The following is a 25,992-nucleotide window of genomic DNA, read 5'->3' as shown; positions in this document are numbered from 1 at the left end:
GCCCACATTTCTGTCTGGCCATATTTTGGAGCTTTAGTTATCAGAGAAAAGTGTTCATGGGTGGTCTTTCTCCACTGCTAGCGGGAGTGGGGTTCTTGGGGTACTGCTGGAATAAGCATTTCTGGAGGCCCCCACAGGTAGAAAGTTTTATTTCTGTGGAATTATATTCCTGGGTTTTCAAAGTCCCATTTCCCTTAGTCCAGTTATAGAAGTGTAGCTGGGGCTTCTGAGGCCTGTGTCAGCCTCATGGGTAATGTGAGGTTCCAGCCACAGACCAACTATTCGGGGAGGAACAAATACCTCTACCCCTAAGGTTCTTCTGGCTGGTCTAATAATCAAATAGACATGAGACAGATTAGCAAGAGAAAATAACAAACAGACAAAAAAAATTTTTTTTTCCCCTTTTACTTTCATTCATTAGCATTCATTTCATGCTGAATTCATTCAGGCCATAAGTTTTTGTTTCTTCAGTTTCTTCTGGGATATCTTTTTCTTCTGTGTCACCTCCTCTTCTGGTTTAGGAACAACCTGCTCTTTTTCAGTAAGAGTCCTTTCACTGTGGCAGGGAGAGCTGCTGTATCCACCACTGGGCTCTGTAAGTTCTACATCACATCTCGGGAGCTTTGTTCACCTGGATGTGCTCCATGACCAGAGAATCTACATCTAAACCTGTAAACTCTGCAGTGCTCTCTGCATTTTTAAGCAACAAAAATGCAGCATTCTTTTGGGGCCACCAACCCTGTGTCAAGCCCCACTGTTTGGCCTGGGCACACCTACCAACTCCACCATTCTAACGATGGAATGGCACACATCGCTTCTGTATAGTGACAGCCTTCAGTGTCTTTGCGGACATGCATACCCATGAAGGCCTGTGCAGTTTCATGAGTGATCTTAAAGTGAACACAGATTTGAACCTGCTGATTTGTATGATTGTGTGTTTTTGGGAGGGGAGTCAAGTGAATAGCAACCCTATTTCAGCCCACTTACAGGAAGAGAAAGTAACCAAATTTAATACATATGTATGTGTGGGAACCTTGCATATATGAGAGAATCAGGGACCCCATATGCAGGAGAGGTTCAGAGATGGAAAGGGGGGTTGAGGTATATAAGACATTCTGAGCTAGGGATGACGTAATGCACCTTGGAGTCTTCAAAGGGTCATCGCAGGATAAGAAGAGCAGATGTTTAGTAAATAAAAGTTTACCCTGCCATGTAGATGGGTTGAAAAGGTTATGGCTGATAATCTTTTATGAGCAAAGACTATAATTCAGATTCTTCTAAGTAGTTAAGTGTTGGGGCAGAAGTTTCTCCTGAGCCTGTGGCTAATGTCGTCTTTAGGTCAAAACAATCTGCATAGCACAGAAGCACATCATGTGGTGACTTGTTCTGGACCCCACACTGACCATAGAGGGACATCAATACCAATGCTAGGCTGCTCCCGTACAGTCTGATCCTGGCTTCTCAGCCTGCCCATTTGGATCAGTTAATCCAAATAAGTAAAATAAACTGCCTATTAAGGAAGAGAAAAGAAGAAGGGCGTTGCTTTTCACCTAAAAATGTTCAGTCAGAGGGCATTTGAGATCTTGCTCCCTAGCATATGTCATCAGTTTAGGTCAAATAAGCTCTTATAAAGATTCTCTTAAAAAATAAATAAAATAGAAATTAAAAAAAACATTCAGTTGCCCCACCAAATACAACTAATTTTTTTCTTTGTCTGAACCAGAGACAAAGCTTTAAAAGTTCTCTTTTGATAACCATCAGCAGCAGATCCAGCAATGGTACTTCTCCTCACAAGGAGGAGTCCTTGCTGAGGCTATGTTGGTGATGTGCCTGGAACCCCACCTTAGAAGCCACTGTGTTTAAGACTCTCCCACGTCCTCAAATCCAGAGAAGGAGCAGCTGCCATTCTCACTCCTGGAGACACAGCACTGATTCCAGCTGCACCTTGGCACTGGGCCCAGTGCGGGCTCCTCTTTGGCATAGTTACGAGTGAAGAATGAGACTGCTATCCATGTGAGACACATTGTTCTTCTCTAGGTCGTTATCTGGCAGAAGGAGCACCTGGTTACATTTTCAAAATGCTGCATACACTCACCTCAAAATGACAGGTACACCAGGGCTTGAGAAGCTGGCACAGGAGGAATAAATTCAGAAGACAGTCCAAACTTCATCCATCATATATAGATTTTTCAACTACAGGGTTATTGAATATGACATCAACTTAGAGATACTCCAAGGAAAACCAATTATTTTTTCTCTCTGATGATATACAGCTGTAATAACATGCCGTGCACCGGTTTCATAAGACATGCTGATGTGCTATCAGCTTCCAAGAACCCAAAATGAACCCATATGGATTTAGCAACTGGATTTTTCTTCTGTTGGAAAACATGTCAAACTCTGACAACTGTTTCTCTTTTGCTCAGTGTGACAAAGTTGTGATTTTCCCCCATGATGCTTTTAGGGTCTGAGCAAAGCCCATAATGACCAGCAGTGCACTTTCCCTCTTTGTTTAAGCCTGAATAATACAGACCACTTTAAGGTTAAAAAAAATGGGAATGGGCCTCTATTTTCTTTATTTCATTTCCCGCTTCTCACTTCAGATAGCTTCTTCTTTTATGTTCTACTTGGAGAGCACCGTTTATTTACACTGTCTTCTAAATAGTCCCTCTGCTAAATGACTTTGGCCATTCATAATTTGCAGATACCTGAATGTTGGACAATAAAAACCACTCCTACAGGTTCTAGGATCTAGATAAGAACTCTGATAGGGACAGAATGACAAAATATTGGTCCCAACTCTGGCCCTAGTTAAAGAGAGGAGTTTCTAGTGCTGGAGCCACTTTTTTTCCCCAACAAATATTTATAAATAGAATTTTTGGGAGTTTCCTGGATGTCTGATATGTCTGTAGTCAGGAATACTCTTAGCAATTTCCCTGGATCTTCCCTTAGAATAATTGCACCACATGGACGACAATGGGCCCACTCTAAGTCAGTCTGGAAGGCCAGGAGCACAACAAAAATCTGCCCTCCATTGGAAATACTTATTGGTAAACTCTTCATCACATCTGGATGCCTATAGCATATGCTATATGTGAATATATTCAGATAATTCAATACCCTTTTGAGTCAGACAAATGTTATATAAAAAAAATGCTGTGGCACAAATCTTGATTATCTTAATTGCCTATATGGTAAAGAGGGAGTGAGAAAAAAGCTATTCAAATGGCTTCCATATACAGAGAACATAAAACTGAGGCTTGTCCAGGCCAGAGACAGGTGGCTCTATTGGTGGAGCATCATCCTGTACACCAAAATAAAAAATAAATAAATAAAAGTTGCGGGTTCAATTCTCAGTCAGGATACATACCTAGCTGCAGGTTCAATCCCTGCAAGTTGGGGTACATATGGGAGGCAGATCAATGTTTCTTTCTCTTCTCTTCTCTTCTCTTCTCTTCTCTTCTCTTCTCTTCTCTTCTCTTCTCTTCTCTTCTTCTCTCTCTCTCTCTCTCTCTCTCTCTCTCTCTCTCTCTCTCTCCCCTCCCCCCCTAAAAATCAGTAAAAAGAAATATATCCTCCAGTGAGGATTTAAAAAACTAGGGCTAGAACTTCCCAACAACAGGCAATCCTAGTTATTAGTGATGATCTGTGACACTAATTTATCTGGGCAAAAGTATGTATTCTTTCTAGATATTCTCATGACCGTTTTTATAAAATTGGAGTCTTTAAGCATATAAACAAGGTACATATCCCAGAAGATCAGAGATCAGTGGGATTTCATTGGTAACATTATTTGGAGCTTTATAGATTTGAATCCTAAGTCCCTTGGGAGTTCCAACTTTCTGTCAGATTTTCTGCTTGGCAGGTAATGGGGACAGAGTGCTATGTTCCAATTCAACTAAAGGAGATAGGCCCTTAGAAAGCACTTTATTATTGCGATGTCTGGATAATTTTGCAATCAGTCCTTGTGAAGACAGGTTGACATATAATTGGACCTAAAAGAATTACATTTTTATGGGGGCATAGCGGCGAAGCATTTTATATCACACGACACATTAGAGCATCCTGACATTGCCTGGTGTCTATGCCATAACTCCTCCTTCATTTCACATATGGCCTGCATGTTGCTTTTGGCATGCATTGAACTTGTGTGGGATAAATTGAGTCAATACTTTTGATTTAGTACCAAAGCTTTGGAGCTGTGTTTGGCTGGAAACCACTGGCTATTGTTTTGAAGGAAAATGGGTCAAAATGTTTTTATTGATAGACAAATAGCTTTGAAGAGATGTTGACAGAGAAACTCTGGGTTTGTATCACTCCAGCTTCTCTTGCTTTTTAATTTGTTCTGTTACCACAGACTTCTAATCCCAGCATCCCGGGCCCCCTGTCAATGCTAGTCATTATTGTAAATCCCACTCAGATATAGTCCAAACCTTCTCAACAACTCTTTTTATAAAACAGCTGTTCTTCTGAACTTCCCCGGGTCTTACTGCATCACCCGGATCTTACTGCTCAGGCACACTCTTTACATACGTCCCGGCTCCTCTGCAGATCAGGACATACATGTTATGTGTAACCAAGATGCTCCTTTATATCAAGCCCTCCCCCTACCACCACCATGGTTTCCATCACTGTCCGATTTCACACATCTGCACAGACCAGTTTACATCTGAATTGGAATGTTCCCCCTAATACCTGGGTATTAGGAAGTAGAATGGATTGTAGACACATGCACTTAATAAAGGTTGAGTGGTGATTTTTTGATGTTTTCAGTGAATAAAGTTGAGACTATATTTAGGTTGCACCTGAGAAGAGTAATTAGGGGAGTGTATTCTCCTTGAGAAACTACTGACCATAAAGAATGAGTCATTGACCTAAATATTTTTGGAGGAGGTGGATTGGGGGCTTATAAACAACAAATGCATTTCTGACAATTCTGGAAGTGGGGGAAGTCTAAGATCAAGGTGTGGCGGATTCTGTGTCTTGTGAGGGCCCACTTCCTCATAGACAGCTGTCCTCTTACTGTAACCTCACATGAAAGGTGACCTAAATCTTGTTTCCAGACACAAATGCCCATATCAATAAATCAGCAGACATTTGTCAAGAACTTTCTATAAAAATGACCTTCATTGTGGGAAGGAATCATCTAGGTCAGCGGTTGCCAACCGGGGGTCCGTGGACCACTGGTGGTCTGTGAGGTTCGAAAGGTTGGCGACCGCTAATCTAGGCAGCCTGTTTAAAAGGCAGAATCTTTAGCCACACATGCACAGCTTCTGCGTATTGTGAAACTAAAATCTGAGGTGATACTGAAGCGGGCACTGCTGGGACCACGTTTTGAGCACTACTAGCCTGCCATATGACAAGAACTGTGTTAGCAAAGGAATGGTGGTGACAAGATGATCTCTTACCTCAAGAGGTTCATAGATGAGTGAGAAAGAAAGCAGTTAATGACAATGAAATGTGATTCATACTAAAATCAGAAACACAGAGAGGGGCTACTTATGCTATAGGTGCCTTGTCAGAAAAAACAATACATGGAGTTTCTCTGGATAAACAAGGGCGTTCCAAGGCCATTTCAGATACAAGGAGAAATTTACTGAAAGGCCCAAATATAGTGCTTACCAAATAAGTGGACCAAACTACTTTTTGAACTTGAAGCTTTTAGAATCCCAAGGTGCTGAGAACCATCAGCTCAAACCACAAGTGTTTGATCAGTCTTCTGCCACTGACTCACAGTCTTCCCTCTCTCCATGTCCCGTAGTTGCTTTATCACTCTGCAGCTGCCCACAGACAACTGTGCCCTCGTGGCTTCGTGGAAGCCCCAGATTTCACATAGCATCATCCCTGCTGCTCTCCAGGTCACTGCCCTTAGAGCCTTTGCATGGGCTGCTATAGGAAGCAAGAATCCTTCAGGGTGGCTATGGTCAGGCCTCCATTGGTTTCTAGAGAGATAGCTGTTCCTCTGCAGCGCTAAGGTTCCTGGACATCCGAGGGCTGCCCCCTGCCCCGGTGAGCTGACAGGCCCACAGTTTCCCGGGATTCCCAGAAGACTGGCAACCAGTGTGGATGTAGGGAAAGCTAACCTCAGCCAGAACTAGACAAGGTGACACAGTGTGGGATGAAACTCCAAGCAGCCTGAGGAAGGAAATTGTAGGGTCCCATTTCCCATTCAACTCAAAGAGAATACTGCACTGACTAAACTGAATGTACACCTTGATATTTTGTTCTCATCAGATAAACAAAAAATTTTATTAGTTCACAAGACAAAAAGATGGGAGTGGGAGGGATTGGCCCCTGTGACAAACCCTAAGACCTGATGATCTTTAAACAGCACTAATCAGGGTAGGCCCACTCTCCGCTGGCCTCACCTGATGACTCCCTGAGACCCCACGCCAACACAAAGGTGTGCAAGCACCCAGTGGGTGGCAGCTAGGCTTGGTATAACTGGAGACATTTGCTGAGTGGCCTCAGACCCAGCGCTGGCACCAAGTTTGAACCGATAGTCTGGTGAACACCACTCACCCCTACCTGGTGACCCACTGTGAACCTGCCTCATGCAGCTCTTTCAGTGACTGAGTCTAACAGGCAACTGGCGGGGGGAGAGGAGGGTGGTGCATCTCGGGGTGCCTTGGGACTTTTGCTGACCTGTCCCCGGGCCTGGTGCTGGGAAAAGCCGGCATTGCTGTGCAGCTTGGCCCTTCCCACATGCACCCAGCGGTAGGAGGGGAACCAAACAACGCCACCTCAGTACACTCAAAACGGCGATTTGCCACCTAAAGATACTAAAATCACCATGATTACCTTTTATCATCACCATCATTTCATAAAAAGACATTTTAGCCAAAAAAGGAAGAATGTGATCTCAGAATAAAATGGTAGGTCTTTAATATCTCAAGAAAAACAGATCAACTTCTGGAAGTGAGGTTTGAGCTTTATGGAGAAATGTAATGAATTATTTCTATCTTCCTCATTTCACTGCAAACCAATACAGCCCACCTGAAAGCAGGGTTCTGAGGACAGGTGTTTGAGAGCGCTTATCCAGACGCTTCAGAATAAACTGCTAACTTTTCTTTAAAAACTGGCAGGCATTCCAGAGAGTCCAAGTATCACACAGGAGATCAGGGCACCGTGAGAGCCTATCCCAGATCAATCCAAGGTCACTGGCTATTCACAGGGTGCCCTCGCACAAGAATGAGGAGCTCTTGTCTAGTGCTCTCTCTGACTGCATTTCATACAAGGCGGGCGTCCCTTTGCTTTGGCTTTCAAGCATCAAAGCTTCCAAATAAACAATGTGAGGGCTTATCCTCAGATTTAAGTCATCTCAAAGCCTGCTTAGCAGAGAACTAAACAAGTGTCATCCGAACGTGGTTTCTTAACAAATAGAAGCAAGGTCCTCCTGCCCACTACTTTGATTTTGTATGTGAGAGCAGGGAGAGTAGAAGGGCAATGCTTTTACTTCAGCCCTGACACCAACATCAAGCTTTTCATTTCTCAGTACAATGTTGACAGCTGATTTTTTTCACTATAGAAAAGCCTTATTTATTCATTTATTTATTTTTAAAACCTTCTGATTTACACTGAGTGGCCAGATTATTATGATCTCTGAATGCATAATAATCTGGCAACTCAGTGTACATCCTATATAATAAAAGGCTAATATGAAAATTGTCCCCTCGACCAGGAGTTCAACCAGCAGGCAGGCCAGCCAACCGCCCATGTCCCCTCTCCCTGGCCAGGCTGGCTGGACCCCACCCATGCACGAATTCATGCACCAGGCCTCTAATACACACACACACACACACACACACACACACACACACTGAATCACTGAATGGCCAGATTATTATGCGTTCAGAGATCATAATAATCTGGCCACTCAGTGTACATCAGACTCCAGCCAAGCCATCCATTCCTGGACCTTTTGAATGATCGTGTAAGTTACTAGTACAGCAGAGAGGAGGAGAAAGCAAATGGGCTCCCTTCAAACAGCAGCAGCAACCAGGGAGCAATAGCAAAGGTTTCAGAGAGGATTTATGCTTCCTTCAGTGGCAGTTAGGGGAAATATGGATTAAATACTTTTCGTAACTAGCAGCTATAATTATCAGGGAAATTTGAGGCAGCGTGATTTCTGACACAGCTGTGTGAGCCTTTTTCACACGACCAAGTCCACCGAGGGAAAGAAAAGAGATAATTTTATCCTTCTAATAACTACAATTTTATATTGGTAAATCAAGCATAAAATTGGTAGTTGAAATGCTTCCAGGAGCCTTTGTTTAGCAACACCTTTATTCATCTACATCTTCTCTCAGGCTCTTGCTTCTCCAACTACTATAATCCGTGAGGTAGTTCTGTCTGTTGTGTTACTGTGACTGTCTTCAGAGCAGCTGTCACTGAATGCTTGTTGAATGCTGTTAGAAATGGCAAGACCATAAATAACTTAGCCTGACAAGACCTCATTGGAGTTAGGTGACATGATGACATGTCATCTCATAGATGAGACTCGTATTTGCCTCTTAATAATGTCCAATGTTTGTCTCTTTAATTCAGGCATCATATCAACGTTTCTTCATGTCCATCCTTTCGGAGCCAATATAGAATATCTTTGGTCATACATGCAGCAGCTGGACTCCAAGGTAAACTCTTTCTCTCGAGGGGACTTGCACTGCTGGAATTGACATTCCAGTTTCTGGTTGCAGGGGGGCCTGTGAGCTGCATTAGGGGTGCACTAGCATATGGAGCTCAGTCAGCACTTCTCCTCTACAAGACCTGGGTTTGGGGCAGATTGTTGTTTTCTTTTCACTTGTGTCTTTGTAGAAAGAAGAGCAGTTATCCAAAATGGCAGTGACTTTTTCAGCAGATGCCAAATTACTTTAAAAAGCATATGAGGGATTTAAAATTGCAGGTTGTCCCAAAAGTTCCCCAAACAAGGGAGAAATCAGGTCAGGGTAGCTAATGGGGCATTATCCTTAGACCGTGTTCTCACAGAATTCTATGTTAAGGACTCCACACAAGAGAGGAAATATCACCTCAAATAGCATAAAGATCTGATATGACTCTCAAGAAAACTGTACTAATGGTTGCTTTTCAGCATTATTCTCTAAATGACAAAAATAACTGTTGAGTCAGCTTTGTCCCTCCAGGGTCACTTCCAGAGTCAGGACATCACTCCTCATTTCCCTGTGGCTGTTTCTTCCATCTACAAATTGCTGTGCTCCTGGCCCATTGCAGTGTTTGTGTGCCCGAAGAGGAGGGGCACAAGAGCTCAAGTTTTGTATGGAATTCCAGTGAACAGTGAGAGGGCCCCTGACGAAATAAAGGGATGTCATTAGCCAGTACTGCCTGCGGAAACCCTGGAAAGGGATGGACACAGAATCAAACCGAGAGGCAGGGCCTGTCACTGAGTAGCTTGTTGAACGTCCTGCTGGGAAGAAAAATGGAAATAAGAAGCTCTTCCGTGGAGCACAGCAAAGTGCATGGGGTGTGTAGGACCAGGAGCACAGCCGGCAGTCCTCTGACCCTGAAATGCACGCATTAAGTCATTCTAAATTTACGGTGGTCAGTACCAATTACATCACTACACTGTGTTCTTATTTTGATTCAAACGATTTTACCAAATCATGATCTCACAACTGTTTGCCCTTTCTAATAGGGCTTATACTTTGCCTTTGAGAGAAGTCATCTGGAACAAAAAGTATTTTTTAATCACAGAGACGCATGCCCTTTTATTTTCTCACAGCTGGTGATAGGGTAGGCCAAACAGAGCCAAAGGGAATGAGGAGGCTGTAGGATTCTTGAAGTTCAGAGTCATAATGTCTTCTTGGTGGGCTCCCCTCATATGGATAGGGAGGTGATAGACGATGCTCATTTTAGCTCACATGAACTGAGATGGGAGAGCTGGAGATGTCACTTTGTTGAAATAACCCTTTGAAAGGCTTCTTTGTTGCTTTTTTTCCCTTCACCAATACCATTCTTCCTTAATATGTCCACTACCTTTGCCTGGAGAATTAAATGTAATACTTCTGGCACCAATGTGTTTGGCCTAGAATAAGCCCTCAAGAAATTATTCCTATTGTCGCCCTTATCTTCCCTTGTATTGTATTGTTGATGTCTTTCCTCCCCTTTATGGAAATCCTAAGTGGCAATCCTTTGTGGAGAGGCTGTTGGGTTTTAGTATGAGCTGAAATGGCCAAAGAATCCACTTGTTCTTTATCTATGAATTCCAGGGCGCTTGTCCCATCTGCTCCAGCAGTGTGGGTTGCTAATCTGTGCATCTGTAAAATGTGTGTGTCCGCGTGCGTGCACGTGTGTGAGTGTGTGTGTGTGTGTTTACGTGCCTGTAAAATTACCTGGGGTGATAAATAATGAATTATTTTGGTGGAGTAGAAGCTCTTGTTTTATTCTCACCCTCAAAACAGAGTGTCCGTCATCCGTTTGCTCAGGTGAGGCTTGTGTGGTCTCCTCAGACGTCTCAGAGCAGGGAATTCACATACCTGGTCTCTGGTCATCAAATGATAGGCCTTCCGGGAAGCGATTCGGTCAAAGGGAATTCCACTGCCTCTCAGACTGGTACTTTCATTTACAAGATAATGACGGAATACACAGGGTCTCCCCCAGACAGCCCTCCATCTCCTGAATGAAATGCTCAAGAGAACTGTCAAACCTTTCTCTCGTGCCTGAGGTAAAAAAAAATATATGGAGAAAGTGCTCTGACTTAAAAACTCCTGGGTGCTAGTGATTGGACTAAATATTCTTTCTATCCCAGCGAAGCTGAAAGGATATTGACTTTTTAATCCAGAGAGCAAATTATTGCTCTATGTTGGGATTCCATATCCTCGGGGCTTTAAGCAGAAAACAAAATAATGAAAGGTTGCCGGCTAAGTATCCACCAGGGCCTTGTCCCTGCACCAGCTGCGCGAGGCTCATAATCCTGAAGCCAGAGCCGCAGCCAGCCCAGTCATGCCGAGGCTGTCCAGTGCAGTGGCCTGGTGCACCTGCCTCGAGGGTCACAGGGTGCCCTCCCCTGACCCCCTCACACACAAGGTTTGGTCAGTGTTGCATTTAGGCAGTGGCTTAAATGCCCTTCTGCCCTTCACAACATGGGGGTGGGAGGGGTGCTGACTCCAGTAGGATAGCTTTTTTAAAATTCCACTTAGAACAACAGTTTCCTTCGCATAGGACATCATCGCCATCACCACACATGTTGTAAAATTACATTTACATTCTGCCTATCCCGGTGCTGATGAGAGCAAGGAAAACAGGCTCAGTCCAGCCTGCAGTGGAGCTGTTTTTATTAGGATTTTCCCAAAGGCCACATACGGGTATAAGAATGATGAGAAATGGAAGGAGAGACAGGAATTAATTTCAGTTCTCCTGGTCATGTAAATTGCACAGGCTCCCTAAAACTGTGAAAGCCAATAATGGACCATGTTCCAGTTAAATATTATTGCTGCTCTTGAAAATGATAATTGCATATCCTTTTCTTCTCTGCTGCTTTTAAACCACTCGCTCTCATTCACTCAGCTCTGCCGTATCAAAAACATGACCAAGTAAGCAATTCATTCAGAGGAAGACAGGGAAAGGCAGTAGGGGCGCACGGCTCCCTGAAGCTGTGCTGAGTCCAAAACCATGTCCTGGGCACGGGCAGGTAAGCTCTTCAGATGGCAGCACCATCTTGAAAATGTTTTCTGATCAATACATAGACTCTCCCACATCAGCCCAGAACCCTTCAATCCTAAGGAGCAAGGAGTCGAGCATTAGCAGGTGAATGTGCCTATCTTACAGTCAATGGGGCAGATGCTCTGCCCCTCCCCCAACCTGTGTATTCTTTTGGAGACTAGGACCCAGTTCTCCAAGTGTGTCTGGCTGCTCCTTCTGTATACCTGCAGCCTCTTCCCAAGGCCCACTGAGTGGAAGCTAAGATTCTGAAAACCAGACTTGACATAACGTAGCTGCAGATGCGGGAGGATTTAGAAAGGCCTGTCATTTGGGCACGATACCACTGTATGGTGCATGGCCACATGTACATTTCCCACCACAGGGTTGAACCATTTGCATTTCTGTACAAAAAAAACAAAGAAACATATCTCTTGAAATACAAAACTAAAATATCTGGTCGGTTTCAAGGAGATTCAAATCAGCCTTAATTGGAAAGCATTCTTTCCCAGACTGTAGCTAGGCAAAGGGGTAGATGAAATGTTCCCAGTAGTGTTTGTAAGATTGCCCACCTGAGTAATTTTTAATACTATGTATATTTAATAGTATGTATGTTCTCCGAAATAACTACCTGTCACAATGTATTAATGATTGAATGAGTTTTCTGTTGCTTAGACAGGCTATAATGAATGTGTTTTTTTTAGAGACCACAACACCTCAGGAAATCTTATGACATATGACAAGCATTGGAGGTAACAATACTTCCATTTGGCTACATAAAGAATAAAAAGATAGTTGCTGCCCAACCAGCGTGTCTTTATGGTTCAGCTTTGACCTATGATCCAGGAAGTCACGATTAGATTCCTAGTCAAGGCACAAGCCCAAGTTGTGGGCTTGATCCCCAGTGAGGGGCGTGCAGGAGGCAGCCGATCAATGATTCTCTCTCATCATTGATGTTTCTATCTCTCTCTCCCTCTCCCTTCCTCTCTGAAATCAATAAAAATATATTTTAAAAAAGACAGTTGCTCACCTACAGCGAGAGAAATTGGCAAAGTTACCAGGGACCTGGTGAATGCTCAGGTAATTCACTGCTTTTCCGATACTCAGCACTGGCCTAGGGACTAGGAAGAATAGGGAATGGCCAGAGAACAAAAGAAATTTAGGAACCCTGCTCTCAAAAAGCTTGCGGTCTAGTTGAGGAAATGCTTTAATATCTATAAACCATCTTGAGAATCAGACATGAACTAATGAAGTGCTAAGTTGGGCAGACAAATATTTAGTGAAATATAAGTTAGAGAAGAGTGAAATCACTGAGTCATGATTATTAACAGGAAATATCCTTGAATCCATGCTTATCCTTGTGGCTTCCCTCTGGGACATGTTAACTCTTCTTACCACATTTCTTCCCTTTCTCCTCTTTCTCCCCTTCCTTCCTTCCTGTTTTTTCTTCCTCCATTTTCCCATCCACGTATTTCCTTTTCTCCTTCTATTTGTTTCCTTCTATTTATCTTCTTCTTTCCTTTTCTTTTCCTCTGTTCCTCATTCCTCACTTATCTTCTTTCCTTATTTCTTCCATTCTTCCTTCCTGTGTCCTCCTCCCACTCCCTCCCCTCCCCAAACCCACTTTCTGTATTTCTCTCTGCAAATGTTCCCGGCACGGTATCTGTGTGCTGAGGCCATGCTTTGCCCAGGGTTGTGAAAACTGCACGACAGGCTACCAGTCAGTTTATCTTGTGGAAGGAAACCTGGGTTTACAGTCGGCTACTCTGAGGGCACAGCCTTACAAAGCCTATGTGGGTGTCCTTCTATGCCTCAGACAAGAACCCCCGGTCCCTCGGCTCCCCTTGCCTGACTGATGTGGAGCCAACCATCCTTGTAATAAAATTGGTTCAGGTCTGCTTGTGTCAATTTACACATGTGCTAGAGGCCTGGCAAGGAGGCAGAGGGCTTGGGCTCGAGTCAACAAATCAGAAAAAAATTCAAGCAGGCCTAACAAATTACTTCTGTGGTGTTGCCAACCACACAGCCCTTTGACACATGGAGCCTTTATTCCTTATTATCTTTCCTTTTTTTTCTTTTTTTAAATTAGAGCAAAATTATCCTTTCTAAAAGAATAAATGTTAGACTTAGAAATTTTTAAGCAACACAGGGATGGGAGGGTTCACTGACAGCATCAAAGGCTGAAAATACACAGACCCCCAATTTCTTGGAACAAAAGCCAGCTGGGTAAGAGGGTAGTAAAACTGGTGATGACAATCTTCCTCACCTTCTAGAGCACCAAATACATGATGTGTGGGAAACTGAGATTTCAGAAAATGGAAATAAAGTAAGTGAAGATATTTGTAAAGTAAAAATTCTTTGGCCATAAAGTAAAAAAAGGAAGACAAATTGAATGTTCTCTTGAATTTGTGTTGAAAATTCAAAATGGAATATGTTACAAAGGTTATTTTGTTCGGGTTTGGAAAATACTTAAAAACCATTAACCTAACCCGAAAGCAGTTTCTCCTTGAACTTTCTTCTGGCATGAGATACAAACACCTTTAATGAAATACTCCAGAATTCAGCTGAGAGCCTTATTAAATGGATATATTAGATAGACTTTCATTTGAGCTGGTCTGTTCTATAATTGTGACACATCCATGTCCACATTATTTACATCTTCATGGCAGAATCAGGCCATCACCGTGCACTACGAACAGCAACTTAGAGTTAATTACTTTTGAGGACACTAATTTCCATCATGTTAATTTCTAGCTATGTCAAAATCTGAGGAATGGTTAATTGGGTATTCAAAGTAAGTATTCAGAAGCATTTCAAATCCCAGTTTCGCTACTTCGTTGCTATGTGTCCTTGGACAACTTATTTAACATCTCTGTGCCTCAATTTTACCCTCTGTATTAAATGACAATATACAGACAGCATTCGGGACAGTATCTGGCACACAGTAAGTGCTAAGTGCTGGCTGCCATTTGTTTTGTGCTTTAAAGTATCCAAAAGACCTGTTACATCCTCTCAATTTGAAATCTTTGTCCCAACCTAGTGGACAGATTAATTTTAAATGTCTTGCCCAAAGATGGGAGGTTAATATATGGTGGGGCCAGCACTCAGATCCAAGTCTTCAGATCATTCAGTGAGTTTTTCCCCTATTCCTTTGTCTTGCAAATGAGAAAACACCCAAAAGATAAAGTGATTTAGACAAGGTGGTGAAGCTGTTTAATGGTTATGCCACGAGTAGAATCCAAATTTTTACCTCTACATTTCGTTCTTCCAGCAAGTGAGGAGTTTGTTTGCTTGTTTAATAAACTTTCTATGAGATAACGCACATAAAGCACTCACTCTGTGCCCTGTTCAGTGAGGACTCGGGAAATGGCAGCTGCCTTTCTTCTGCTGCCTTTGCGGTTGAAATTAGTTAATCTCAGGTCAAGAAACCACGGAAAACAAGATTCCCCATGATCTGCTTGCTCTTTTGGTGAAAGGTTCATGTGGGGTTCGTTAGCATATGAATGCATACAAGCCTCTTGAGTTGGGAATTTTCCATTTTTTTTGCTGTTGATGTTGATGTCACTCTAAAGTATTTATCACAGAGATCCTGCCCTCCTTACAAGAAGCCCTCCCCCAGTGGCCCCTATCCAGGAGCAGGGAAGCAATGACCAAGAGGATTATTTCTGGTTCTCCTTCCACAGTCCCCACCGGCTGTGGTGATTGGCATCTGTGGTTCAGAACAAGGCCAAGGAGCCTGGATCTGTACCCCAGCTCCACACTTACCCCGAGTTACCCTGCACTAGGTACCTAATCTCTCTGGACTTTAGTTTCGTCATTTGTAAATTATTCCCTCCTTTATGAGAGTGTAGTAAGATTAAAGAAAGCGTTTTCATTTTTATAAAAGAAATATATTTGTATTGATTTCAGAGAGGGAGAGGGAGAGAGAGATAGAAACATCAATGATGAGAGAGAATCATCGATCGACTGCCTCCCACATGGCCCCTACAGGCTCTCCCCCTACTCAGAATAGTCTGGCAAAGAAAAAGTTCTAGGTGACAGTTTTTATACCCTTTACAACCAGCTGCAGGGCTGCTGGGTGGCATTGCCCGACCTGATGACCCCAGCTGGCCTCTCACATACAGATTATCTTCAGATCAGGTCTTTATTTTACCCTCAAGAATTCAACTTTGAGAGAACCAAGATGGCAGCATAGGTAAACACCTGTACTTGCTACCTCCCACAACCACATCAAAATTACAACTAAAATACATAACAACCATCATCCAGAACTGTGGGAAAGCTGGCTGAGTGGAAGTACTACAACTAGAGGGGTGAAGAAGAAAGTGCATTGAGACTGGTAGGAGGTGCAGAGGCATGGAACTTGCTGGCACCCGGGTATGCTGCTTTTTTAATCGGGAGGGAGATACAAGCTCACACTTACTCTGAGCTCCAGTGCCTGGTGAGACTCTGGGGGGCCCAGACACACACACGGAGAAACTGGCGGTCTGGCATCGGGGCAGGAACATGGGGGCAGCTTTCTTCCAGACAGAGGTGCTCGCAACAGTCATTGTTCCTGTGCTGGGACCTCCCTGGTGCAGAGCTGACTGACAGCCATTGCTGTTTGCTTTACCCTGGAGATTCCCTGAGACCTCACCCTACCCAATTTACAACCCCACCCAAGCTGTGCCCAACAGCTTTTGCACATGAATGCCCTGTCCTTTCTCAGCCTAAAACCTGTCAAACAAACTGCAGCTGGGTCAGGGAGCCCCAAAGCTATCAAAAGAAGGCCCAAGGCTGGCACCAGCAACAGCCTGCCTTGCTTCACAGCTGGGCCTCATCTGAGCACTTCCAAACCCAATACAAAGAGGAGGAATCTCCAGATCTCTCTGTAGCTCCTGCTGTGTGGCCCCAGGCAGTGGCTGACTTTGTACCTCCTTGGAGATCCAAGAACCAGTGTACCCAGTGGTCAGTGTGAGACCATACCAGATTACAACTCATCACTTCCATAAGTGACACACTCAAGGGGCAGACTCAGTGAGCACCAAAGCCCCACTAAAGCAAGTCCTGCCCCATAAGGGTGTCTCCTGCATGGCAGCTCTTCCATTGTAGATACAGCTGGTCCTCACAGCCAATTGGCCAATGATACCAACAGCAATCAAGGCTTAACTACAACAAGACTGTGCACACAGCCCACAAAGGGATGCACCAAGAGTGTACAGCTCAGGTGATTGGGGAAGCTGTGCCACTGGGACCTATAGGACACCTACTACACAAGGTCACTCTATCAACTCAAGGAGACTTAGCAGCTACCCAATACATAGAAACAAACACAGGGAAGCAGCCAAAATTTGGAGATAAAGAAACAAGTCACAAATGAAAGAAATGGAAGAAAGGCAACTATTGGATATAGAGTTCAAAACCACAGTTATAAGGTTACTCAAGAATCTTCTAGAAACTTCTGAGGAACTCAGTGAGACCTTCAAGGATCTTAGTGAGAATGCCAAAAATGGAAAAGGACCAGTCAGAAATTAAACATACACTGACTGAAATAAAGAATAATATGCAGAGATTCAACAGTATACCAGAGGATCCCAAGGATCAAGTCAAAGATTTGAAATATGAGGAAGCAAAAAACACCCAACTGAAAGAACAAAAAGAAAAAAGAATCTAAAAATATGAAGATAGTGTAAGGAGCCTCTGGGAAAACTTCAAGTGTACCAACATCTGAATTATGGGGGTGCCAGAAGAAGAGAAAGAGCAAGATATTAAAAACCTATTTGAAGAAATAATGACAGAAAACTTCCCCTGCCTGGTGAAAGAAATAGACTTACAAGTCCAGGAAGTGCAGAGAACCCCAAACAAGAGGAATCCAAAGAAGACCACACCAAGACACATCATAATTAAAATGCCAAGGGCAAAAGACAAAGAGAGAATCTTAAACCAGCAAGAGAAAAACAGTTACATACAAGGGAGTACCCATACGACTGTCAGCTGATTTCTCAACAGAAACTAAGCAGGCCAGAAAGGAGTGGCAAGAAATATTCAAAGTGATGAATAGCAAAAACCTACAACCAAGATTACTCTAACCAGCAAAGCTATCATTTAGAATTGAAGGTCAGATAAAGAGCTTCACAGACAACAAAAAATTAAAGGAGTTCTTTTCAACCAAACCAGTAGTATATGAAGGGTATTCTTTAAGAAGAGGAAGAAGAAGAAAAAGGTAAAGATAAAAAATTATGAACAACAGAGTGACAACAAATACATATCAACAAGTGAATCTAAAAGTCAAATGAATAGAAAATCTGATGAACAAAATAAACTAGTGAATGTAATAGAATCAGGGGCATGGAAATGGAGTGGACTGAGAATTTTTTGGGGGAAGTGGTTGAGGGGGTTGCGGGAAGAGATTAGACAAAGATCTTATATGCATGTATGCAGTACCTATGGCCATGGACAGGGATGGTGAGGGCATGGGATGGGGTGGGATCCAGGTGGAGGGGAGCTATGAGGGGAAAAAAGAGGGACATCTGTAATAATCTGAATAATAAAGATTTAAAAAAAATCCTTAGAATCTTCTAAGTTGAATGAAAAAAAAAAAAAGAATTCAGCTTTTTCTTCCTTCCTAATGAATAGCACAAGGCTAAAGGAGGTGGTAGTTATGTTAGAAACAAGCTTATGAAGGGTGGGCTGTCACCTTGGTCTGCCAGCTTCTCTATAGTCTTTGCTTGATCTGAGGAAGGACTGCTCACCCTGTGCTGTCCTCCTACAAAGAAAGAAAGGAGTGTTAACGTAAAAAAACACATTGAAACCTGTAAAGAATTTTTGTGAGTTTATTTGAGCCAAACTGTTGACATATGCTGGGAAGCAGAACCTCAATGAATTGAGAAATTGCTCCGGAGAATGGGGGGTTACATCTGCATTTATACATTGCAATCAAAGGGAAGGGACGTAGGTGGGTTACATGAAATCCATTGGTGATAGACTAGAGAGGCAGGAGAAAGCAAAGCAGGGAAACCCCTGGGATTGGATAAAAAGTAAAATGATAGACACATACTTAGGTGGGTGCAGGAACAATAAACATGATAATGAAGGAATTTGTGGTGTCTGCCCTGGCACCCAGCACATTAGGTTGTGCCCCAGGGTGTCCAGAAAAAGGGAAGTTACAAGTTACCCAGACATTCCTCAGGGTATGTTATTATAGATGCAAAAAGACAGAGAGGCTCAGTTAAGGTAAAGGTTGACCTTGTCAGTGAAGATACTGGCCTAGGATGTAACTACCCACCATAACTGCTTTTAGTTAAAGGTTAATTTCAGACCATCCTTTGTGGTTACTTTAGGTCTCTGAGTTTGCAAGACCGCCATGCAGGCCTTCCCTGAGCTTGTCAGGTTAGCATGTGGCCCCTTTCATCCACAGGAGCTTGTTTAGAGGAGAACTTGGCCTCATAAAGCTGAAGGAAAACTGAAGGACCAGGCCTGCAGGGGAGGGCAGTTGGGGGCGACCAGGCCTGCAGGGGAGGGAAGTTGGGGAGGACCAGGCCTGCAGGGGAGGGCAGTTGGAGGTGACCATGCCAGCAGGGGAGGGCAGTTAGGGGCAACCAAGCCAGCATGGAGGGCAGTTTGGGGGGACCAGGCCTGCAGGAGAGGGCAGTGGGGGTGACCAGGCTGGTAGGGGAGGGCAGTTGGGGGCAACCGGGCTGGCAGGGGAGGGCAGTTGGGGGTGACCAGGCCAGCAGGGGAGGGCAGTTAGGGGCAATCAGGCCGGCAGGTGAGGGCAGTTGGGGGCAATCGGGCTGGCCGGGGAGCAGTTAGGCAATGATCAGGCTGGCAGGGGGTGGTTAGGGGGTGATCAGGCTGGCAGAAGTAGTTAGGGGCAATCAGGCAGGCAGGCAGGTGAGCAGTTGGGAGTCAGCAGTCCTGGATTGTGAGAATGATGTCCGCCTGCTGGTTTAGGCCGGATCCCTGTGGGAACCCTGTGGGATTGGGCCTAAATCAGCAGTCAGACATCCCCTGAGGGGTCCTAGATTGGAGAGGGTGCAGGCTGGGCTGAGGAACAACCCACCCCACCCCCGCCCAGTGCACGAATTTCATGCACCGGGCCTCTAGTTTTATATATCATTCTCCCAATAACACTGGGAGGGATATTATTTCTATTATACACACCAAAAAACTGAGAATTACAGCTACTCAATCACCTGTCCAAAGTCTCACAGCTTGTTTGAGGACTAGTGCAGATTAAAATCCAAGCCTGTCTGATTTAAGTTCTCATTCTTAACCCAAATATGCTTGAACATACAAATACGTGGGGTGACTGTTAAAAATAGATTATCTGGTCCATACCCTAAGATCAGCTAAATCAGAGTCTCCAGAGAAGGGGCTAGATCATTTGTTTTTTTAATAAGTACCCCCAGGTGCTTGATATTTTAAAATAACAGAAAACAGCTGTACCCGTGAGTCTTCACCTGCAACCGACTACAGTCCTAGGGAGAGCTTACAGCATGCCAGTGCTCAGGTCCCAACCACATGCATGCAGAAAGTCTGTCTTTCATAAAGCATTTCTGCCATGCACTCCGGTTTCCCAGCTAAAAAGTGGAGAATGTAACAGCTGCCTCGCAGGTCTCAGGAGTGCTGTGAGAATGAAGTGAGGACACCGGTGGAGGTGTTTTGCACAGTGCTCATTGAAGTATGCTTGTCAAAACCACTGTGAACCTTTCATCATCTGCTTAGTAGGCTTTTGTGAGTTGATCTGAGAATCTAATTATCCATTTAACATGATTTTATGGGGAAATGTATTCAGATTTCAAAATAATTCACCCGAAAATTTTACAATACTGTTGATTTCAACTTTGAGAGCTACCACTACTTAAAGTTTTGTATTATAGGCCCAGAAATACTGAATACACCATGTGAAATCTTTTCCATGTGAATATTAAGTCAACAGTTGAATTGACTTCCTGGTCTCTTTGGTCTCTCTTTAAAATTAGTCTTAATAGTGTTAAATGAAAAGTGTAGTCTCTAAAATGGAAAATAATAATCAATCTGATTGATCCAACATTTCTATGTGCCCCAATCTGTGCTAAGCCAGTAGCCTTTATACATCCTAATGAAATACTGTTACTCCCAATTGCTGAGGCTTAGAGAGACTAACTATCTTGGTAGGGGTCACTTAGTGCGTAACAATAGTAGATGGAAGATTCAAATAGAAATGTCAGACCCCCAAACCCAAGGTCTTAGTCGCCTCGCTATATAAGATCCTCCCCCATGCACAGTTAGGAAGCAAGCACAAGAAAACAAGAGCAGTGTCTGTGTTCGAGCAGGATTGTGGTTAATTAGATCTTTTTTTAAGAGGAAATGAATTATTGGTATGAAAAGGTATGAAATTTAAAAATTGGTAGAAGAAAAAATTGAATTAAAAAAATCTATCTGGATTTTATGACGAGATATCAAGACTGTTGCCCTACCTGGTTTGGCTCAGTGGATCCCAGGTTCGATTCCGGTCAAGGGCACATGCCTGGGTTGTGCGCTTGGTCCAATGTGCAGGAGGCAGCCAGTCAATAATTCCCTCTCATCATTGATGTTTCTATCTCTCTCTTCCTCTCCCTTTCTCTCTGAAATAAATAAAAATATATTTAATAAAAAAGATTTATTGCTGTAGGTTTTGGCTTTTATTTCTGTTCCTGATCCTTTATTGTGGTCTGGTCCCAATGAAAGTTAAAGGTAGATAAAGAAGTTAGAGTGTCAAGAAGTCTACCCATGTCCTCACTGCCCTCACCGAGTTCAATACCAGTGCTGCCATTGTAGGGCAGAGTGAGAACACAATGGTTTTCTGGGAGTGGTGGCGACTTACTCGGAGCTCTCTTAAATCCCTCCCCCATCTCCTTTTACATCAAGGGAGGGCTGGTCAGGCATGGCACCGCCAGCAAGGGTGCCATCCATCTGAAGGGTGAACCTGGAATTTTCTGTCTGTTTGCTCCATGCCCCACACCACCAGCTGCTCACAGAATGAGAAATAATCACATCCAGCCCTTTCCTCAAACTCCTTTTATAAGGACCTTACTTGACAGCCACGTATAAAACCACATGCTGTTTATCGCACTGAAAAAGCACAGCCCAGCCCCTCGCCACCTTTAAGATGAGTTCCTTTCCTAAAACTGACTTTACTTCTTTTCTAACAGATATCTGCAAATGAAATTGAAATGCTTTTGATGAGGCTGCCTCGCATGTTTAAACAGGAATTCACAGGCGTGGGAGCAACGCTGGAGAAAAGGTGGAAGTTGTGTGCCTTTGAAGGAATTAAAACTACCTAACTATGAAAAACCAACTAGACACACGTCTGGAAATGAAGCTGCCTGCACCCATCCAGGGCTGTGCAGTGAGGGCAGGAGGTGGGGTTGTCCAGGGCAGGACCTCGGCGGAGCCATCAGAGTCTGACTGTAGTTGTACCTGTGGCGTTCTCTTGTGAGTGGAAATGTAATTGTGTGCCAGTTCCCTAAACAAACAGAGCTTCTACCGTGACAGGTCTGTGTCCTCTGCAAACCAAACAATGATTCCACAATCATAATGATGGCAAAATCTTAAAATATGCTACATTTGAGAATAGCTCACCAAACAAAATATTTAAAGTTAATGATGGTGTAGCAATGGTTGTTGCTAGGCTACAGAGTTGTATATGTAATGTATAGCTAAAATCATTCAATGACATTTTCCTAAAAATCTATGTTTCTGTTTTAGCAAAAAAAAGGGGGAAAAAGAGAGAAAAAAGTAATTTTACAGTGAGGAAAAATCATACCAAAAGAAAACTTGAATATGTGTCTGAACAGTTATTGTATTTTGTAAATTAAGTTATATGGTATTCCAGGGACTTTTGCCTTATTGAAGAGGCAGAAAATGTGATTGGACTCCTTGCTATGCTTTACCAAGAATATTATTTTTCTAATGTAACAATTCTCCATCATAAGTTCTTTTAACACGGACTGCATAACAATTTTCATAAAATGTAAATAAAGGAAAAACTAGTGCTACTGTCTTGTATTTGGTATGTAATATTCAGGTTTATGCATCAAAATAAACATTCAGTAAATATTCCTGTTACAAATTTTATAGCAAAGATATTAATTTTTTTCAATAAATATGACTTCTACCATATTGGTTTTGCAAATTATTCTTTGTTATATTTTAATTCTTCCTTAAGAAATTTTCACATTATTCAGTCCCATCTCATATCCCATCTTTTACAAATTATTAAATGAATGAGTGACATTAAGAGACAAAACATTATTTAAAACAGGAATATATAAAAATTGTGAAGTGAGAAGTACTAAGAAAAGGAGATCATATAACATTAGAGTAATTGTTTGAAAATACCAAGAATAACATCCAAAGACAGTCAATATAAAATTTACCTTTGTTTTATGCATTATGGGCAGTTACAGAGTAACCAATTAGTTAATCTTATTAACTCCTGGATTTATTATTTGTATGTTTGCTGGAATACATACAAGTTACAAAAAAAATTAAAGGATTCATACTTGGATCAATAATCTAAACAGAATTTGAGCTTCTCCTTTTTCTTTTAATTACAAGTAAAATGGAGCTTTAAATTGCATCTCCTTCCTGATTTCTTATATAAGAATAACCAAAAAGAAAACTATTCAAGATTGACTAAATTAAGTAAAACATTTTTTTAGGGAAATAGCTGACAGTAAATGATCTTTGAAATTATAAAAAGAGGTTCATCATTTCCTATTGGGTTATTGTCCTCAGAATCTTTTTATTGAGCCCTGCTTAATTAAGGTACTTTTTGTACCTCCCATAAATATCTACACATATGTTATGTTCAGGCTCAATGCTAATGCTGTGTATAGGGAGATGAATAAGAAAGGACTCTCTCCTTAATGAGCACAGAGCTCAGTAAGGAAAAGACATTTCCAAGAAGTTCCTATATGATGTGAGCCAGGTGACAGGAAAAATGTGACAAGGGTGTTATGGAATTCAAACTAAATGGTGATGTCATATCAAATGTTGAAACACTAATATTCCATCTGTTGATGCCCACTACCACCATCATCCTCGCACATTTATCTCTACATCAGGAGGCACAAATAAGGATACAACAGTCAAAAAGATGACCTCATTTACAGATAATGTCATTATGTAAAATATAAAATCTAAGAGGGTCACCTGAAATATAATTAGAAGAAAAAGCTAGTTAAGACATAAAGTCTGGAAGGGACACAAGGTACCACCATCTAGACTATTTCTGATTGAAAGCATGGGGGATGTTTTCAAATTTGCATTCATACTTTTGAGTATGGCCCAGAGTCACTTTAGCAGAAGTATACTCTGCACAGGGTAAAACCCTAACACAGAGCTCTGATTAGGAAAAGGAATTGGAGGGACCTTATATTAGATCTGACAACAAGACACTATTTTTTAAACATGTGGTCCTGAGCCCTAAATGGCAACTAAGAAGAATGAAATGCTTAATTCAGCTTTCAAAAATATTTGAGTAAGTCCCAGAGATAACTGTCTGCACTAGGAAAATCTGTTTCAGCTATGGTATTTTTATTTATACTTAAAACTATAGTAGTTATCTATGAATATATTAATTATAAATTATGTGATTCACTTATTTTTGCAGAAAAAATATCTAAATTCTTTCACAGGCATTCGTGTTCAGCTGGTACTTTAGAAATTACCAAGGAAGGAGCTAGCCCTGGTATCTCTGAGGGCCATCTGAAGTCCACAGAAGTCTGTCACCCGATCCTCTCTAATCTTCGGAATAGCCCTATATAAAGTTACTACTATTTTCCCACAAGGAGAATGCGACTCAGAAGTTTTGGGTAATTTGACCAAGTTTGCACAGTTAGTACGTTTTGAATACAGAAATTGAACCCAGGGTTGACTGACTCCAAAACATGTTCTTTTTATCACCATGTCATGCTTCTAGTTCAATCTACTCCTACCCCTCCCACGAGCCCAGTGTCCATCCAGCGCCTTTGGATCACTGCCTTTCTTCTCCTTTCTTCTCCACCATCCCTTGTGCATGGATAGAGATGTGAAGACTCTTTGGCCTCTCCTAAATCTCACAGTAACAAATCATGCTTCTCGGATTCCAAGAATAAGCAGAACATTAAAGGTTTGGAGAGCCTCATAATCTGGCCCCAACGGGCCTTTCTGGCTTGCCTTTTCATTGCTTCCCTGAGTAAGACTAATATTTTTTTCCTTTCTGCTTTTGCTCATACATTTCTATCCAAATGAAGTGAACTTACACCTACTTATCCTAATTCTACACAGCTTTCAGAGGAAAATGCAAACTCCTCCCGCCCCACCCGCCCCCGTCCATGAAGTGCCGCTCCATCTCCCAGCAGAAGTCATTTCTCCTGCCTCTGCACGGCCAGCCTGCACTGACTGTTTCTTCAGGACTTATTGGCCAACTGTCTCTGTCTCATCTCCCTACGAAATTGCATACTTTTACGGGGTCTGAGCATGTTTCATTGACTTGGAGTTATTTCTCAAAGTGGTTTTCCTTATACATATTTAAAAAAATAGGACAGAGAATTAACTAAGATGTTTTTTTCTGACTCCAGGGATGAGTCTGCTTGTACACAAGGGGGAAAAATTTAAAATATTTAAAAAGGCTGTACATACTTTAGTCTAAGACTAAAGGCGGAAATGTGAGAATGTTCTGCATATTGAAATACATCTGAGCAATCCAATTCCTTCTCACACTTCAAACCCAGATCAATTATCAGCTCTCCTCTGCAGCCCTGATCCCCGCAGGAACCTCTTCCCCTGTGTTCCCACTATTATTCCTTCTATTTCTGCTGCAGCCCTTACACTGTATTTTAATCATTTATGAATGTAGCTGTCTCTCCCAGTCCTGGTGGCAGGAGACCTTCCTTAACCATCCATCTAGTCCCTCGAAGTCTGACATGACATACTGTGACTTTTAAATAAATATTTATTGGCTGAGTAAACCAAATGAATTAAAGCCCACACATGAACCCTCTGAATTTGTTGAAATGAAACATATTCAGGTATTAGGTCCAACAATAGAGGCTAAATTTTCTGTCCCTCAGTTGTAAAATCTCAGTAGAATTCTTACCTATTTCTTTTGTTGTAGTAAAATATCCATATTTTTCATCTCAACCATTCACAATTATACAATTCCATAACATTAAATACATTTATAATGTTATATAACCAATCACCTCTATATCTAAAATTTTTTCATCATCATCCCCACCAAAAATTTAATGTAGCCCTTAAGTAATAACCCCTATACAGTCCCTCGTAACCTCTACTCTTATTTTGTGTCTCTTTAAATTTGCCTATTCTATGTCTCTTATGTAACTGGAA

General features: G+C 42.4%; 1 protein-coding gene across 2 annotated transcripts in view; it reads left to right on the top strand.

The window, feature by feature from the left end:
• The window catches only part of ENOX1 (ecto-NOX disulfide-thiol exchanger 1), a 587,874-nt gene extending 565,187 nt beyond the window's left edge, over positions 1 to 22,687 (top strand). For both annotated transcript variants that reach the window (XM_079778563.1, XM_079778564.1), the window contains exons 16-17: positions 8,548 to 8,633; positions 21,807 to 22,687. In XM_079778563.1, coding sequence (XP_079634689.1) covers positions 8,548 to 8,633; positions 21,807 to 21,938 — 218 coding nt within the window. In that variant the 3' untranslated portion in view covers positions 21,939 to 22,687. The remainder of the gene's footprint in view (positions 1 to 8,547; positions 8,634 to 21,806) is intronic.
• The last annotated feature ends 3,305 nt before the right edge of the window (positions 22,688 to 25,992 follow it).

Source organism: Cnephaeus nilssonii (genome assembly GCF_951640355.1).
Source record: "Cnephaeus nilssonii genome assembly, chromosome: 8".
Lineage (NCBI taxonomy): Eukaryota > Metazoa > Chordata > Mammalia > Chiroptera > Vespertilionidae > Cnephaeus > Cnephaeus nilssonii.
Note: the sequence above shows the minus strand (reverse complement) of the source record. Positions and strands in the feature narration are given on the sequence as shown.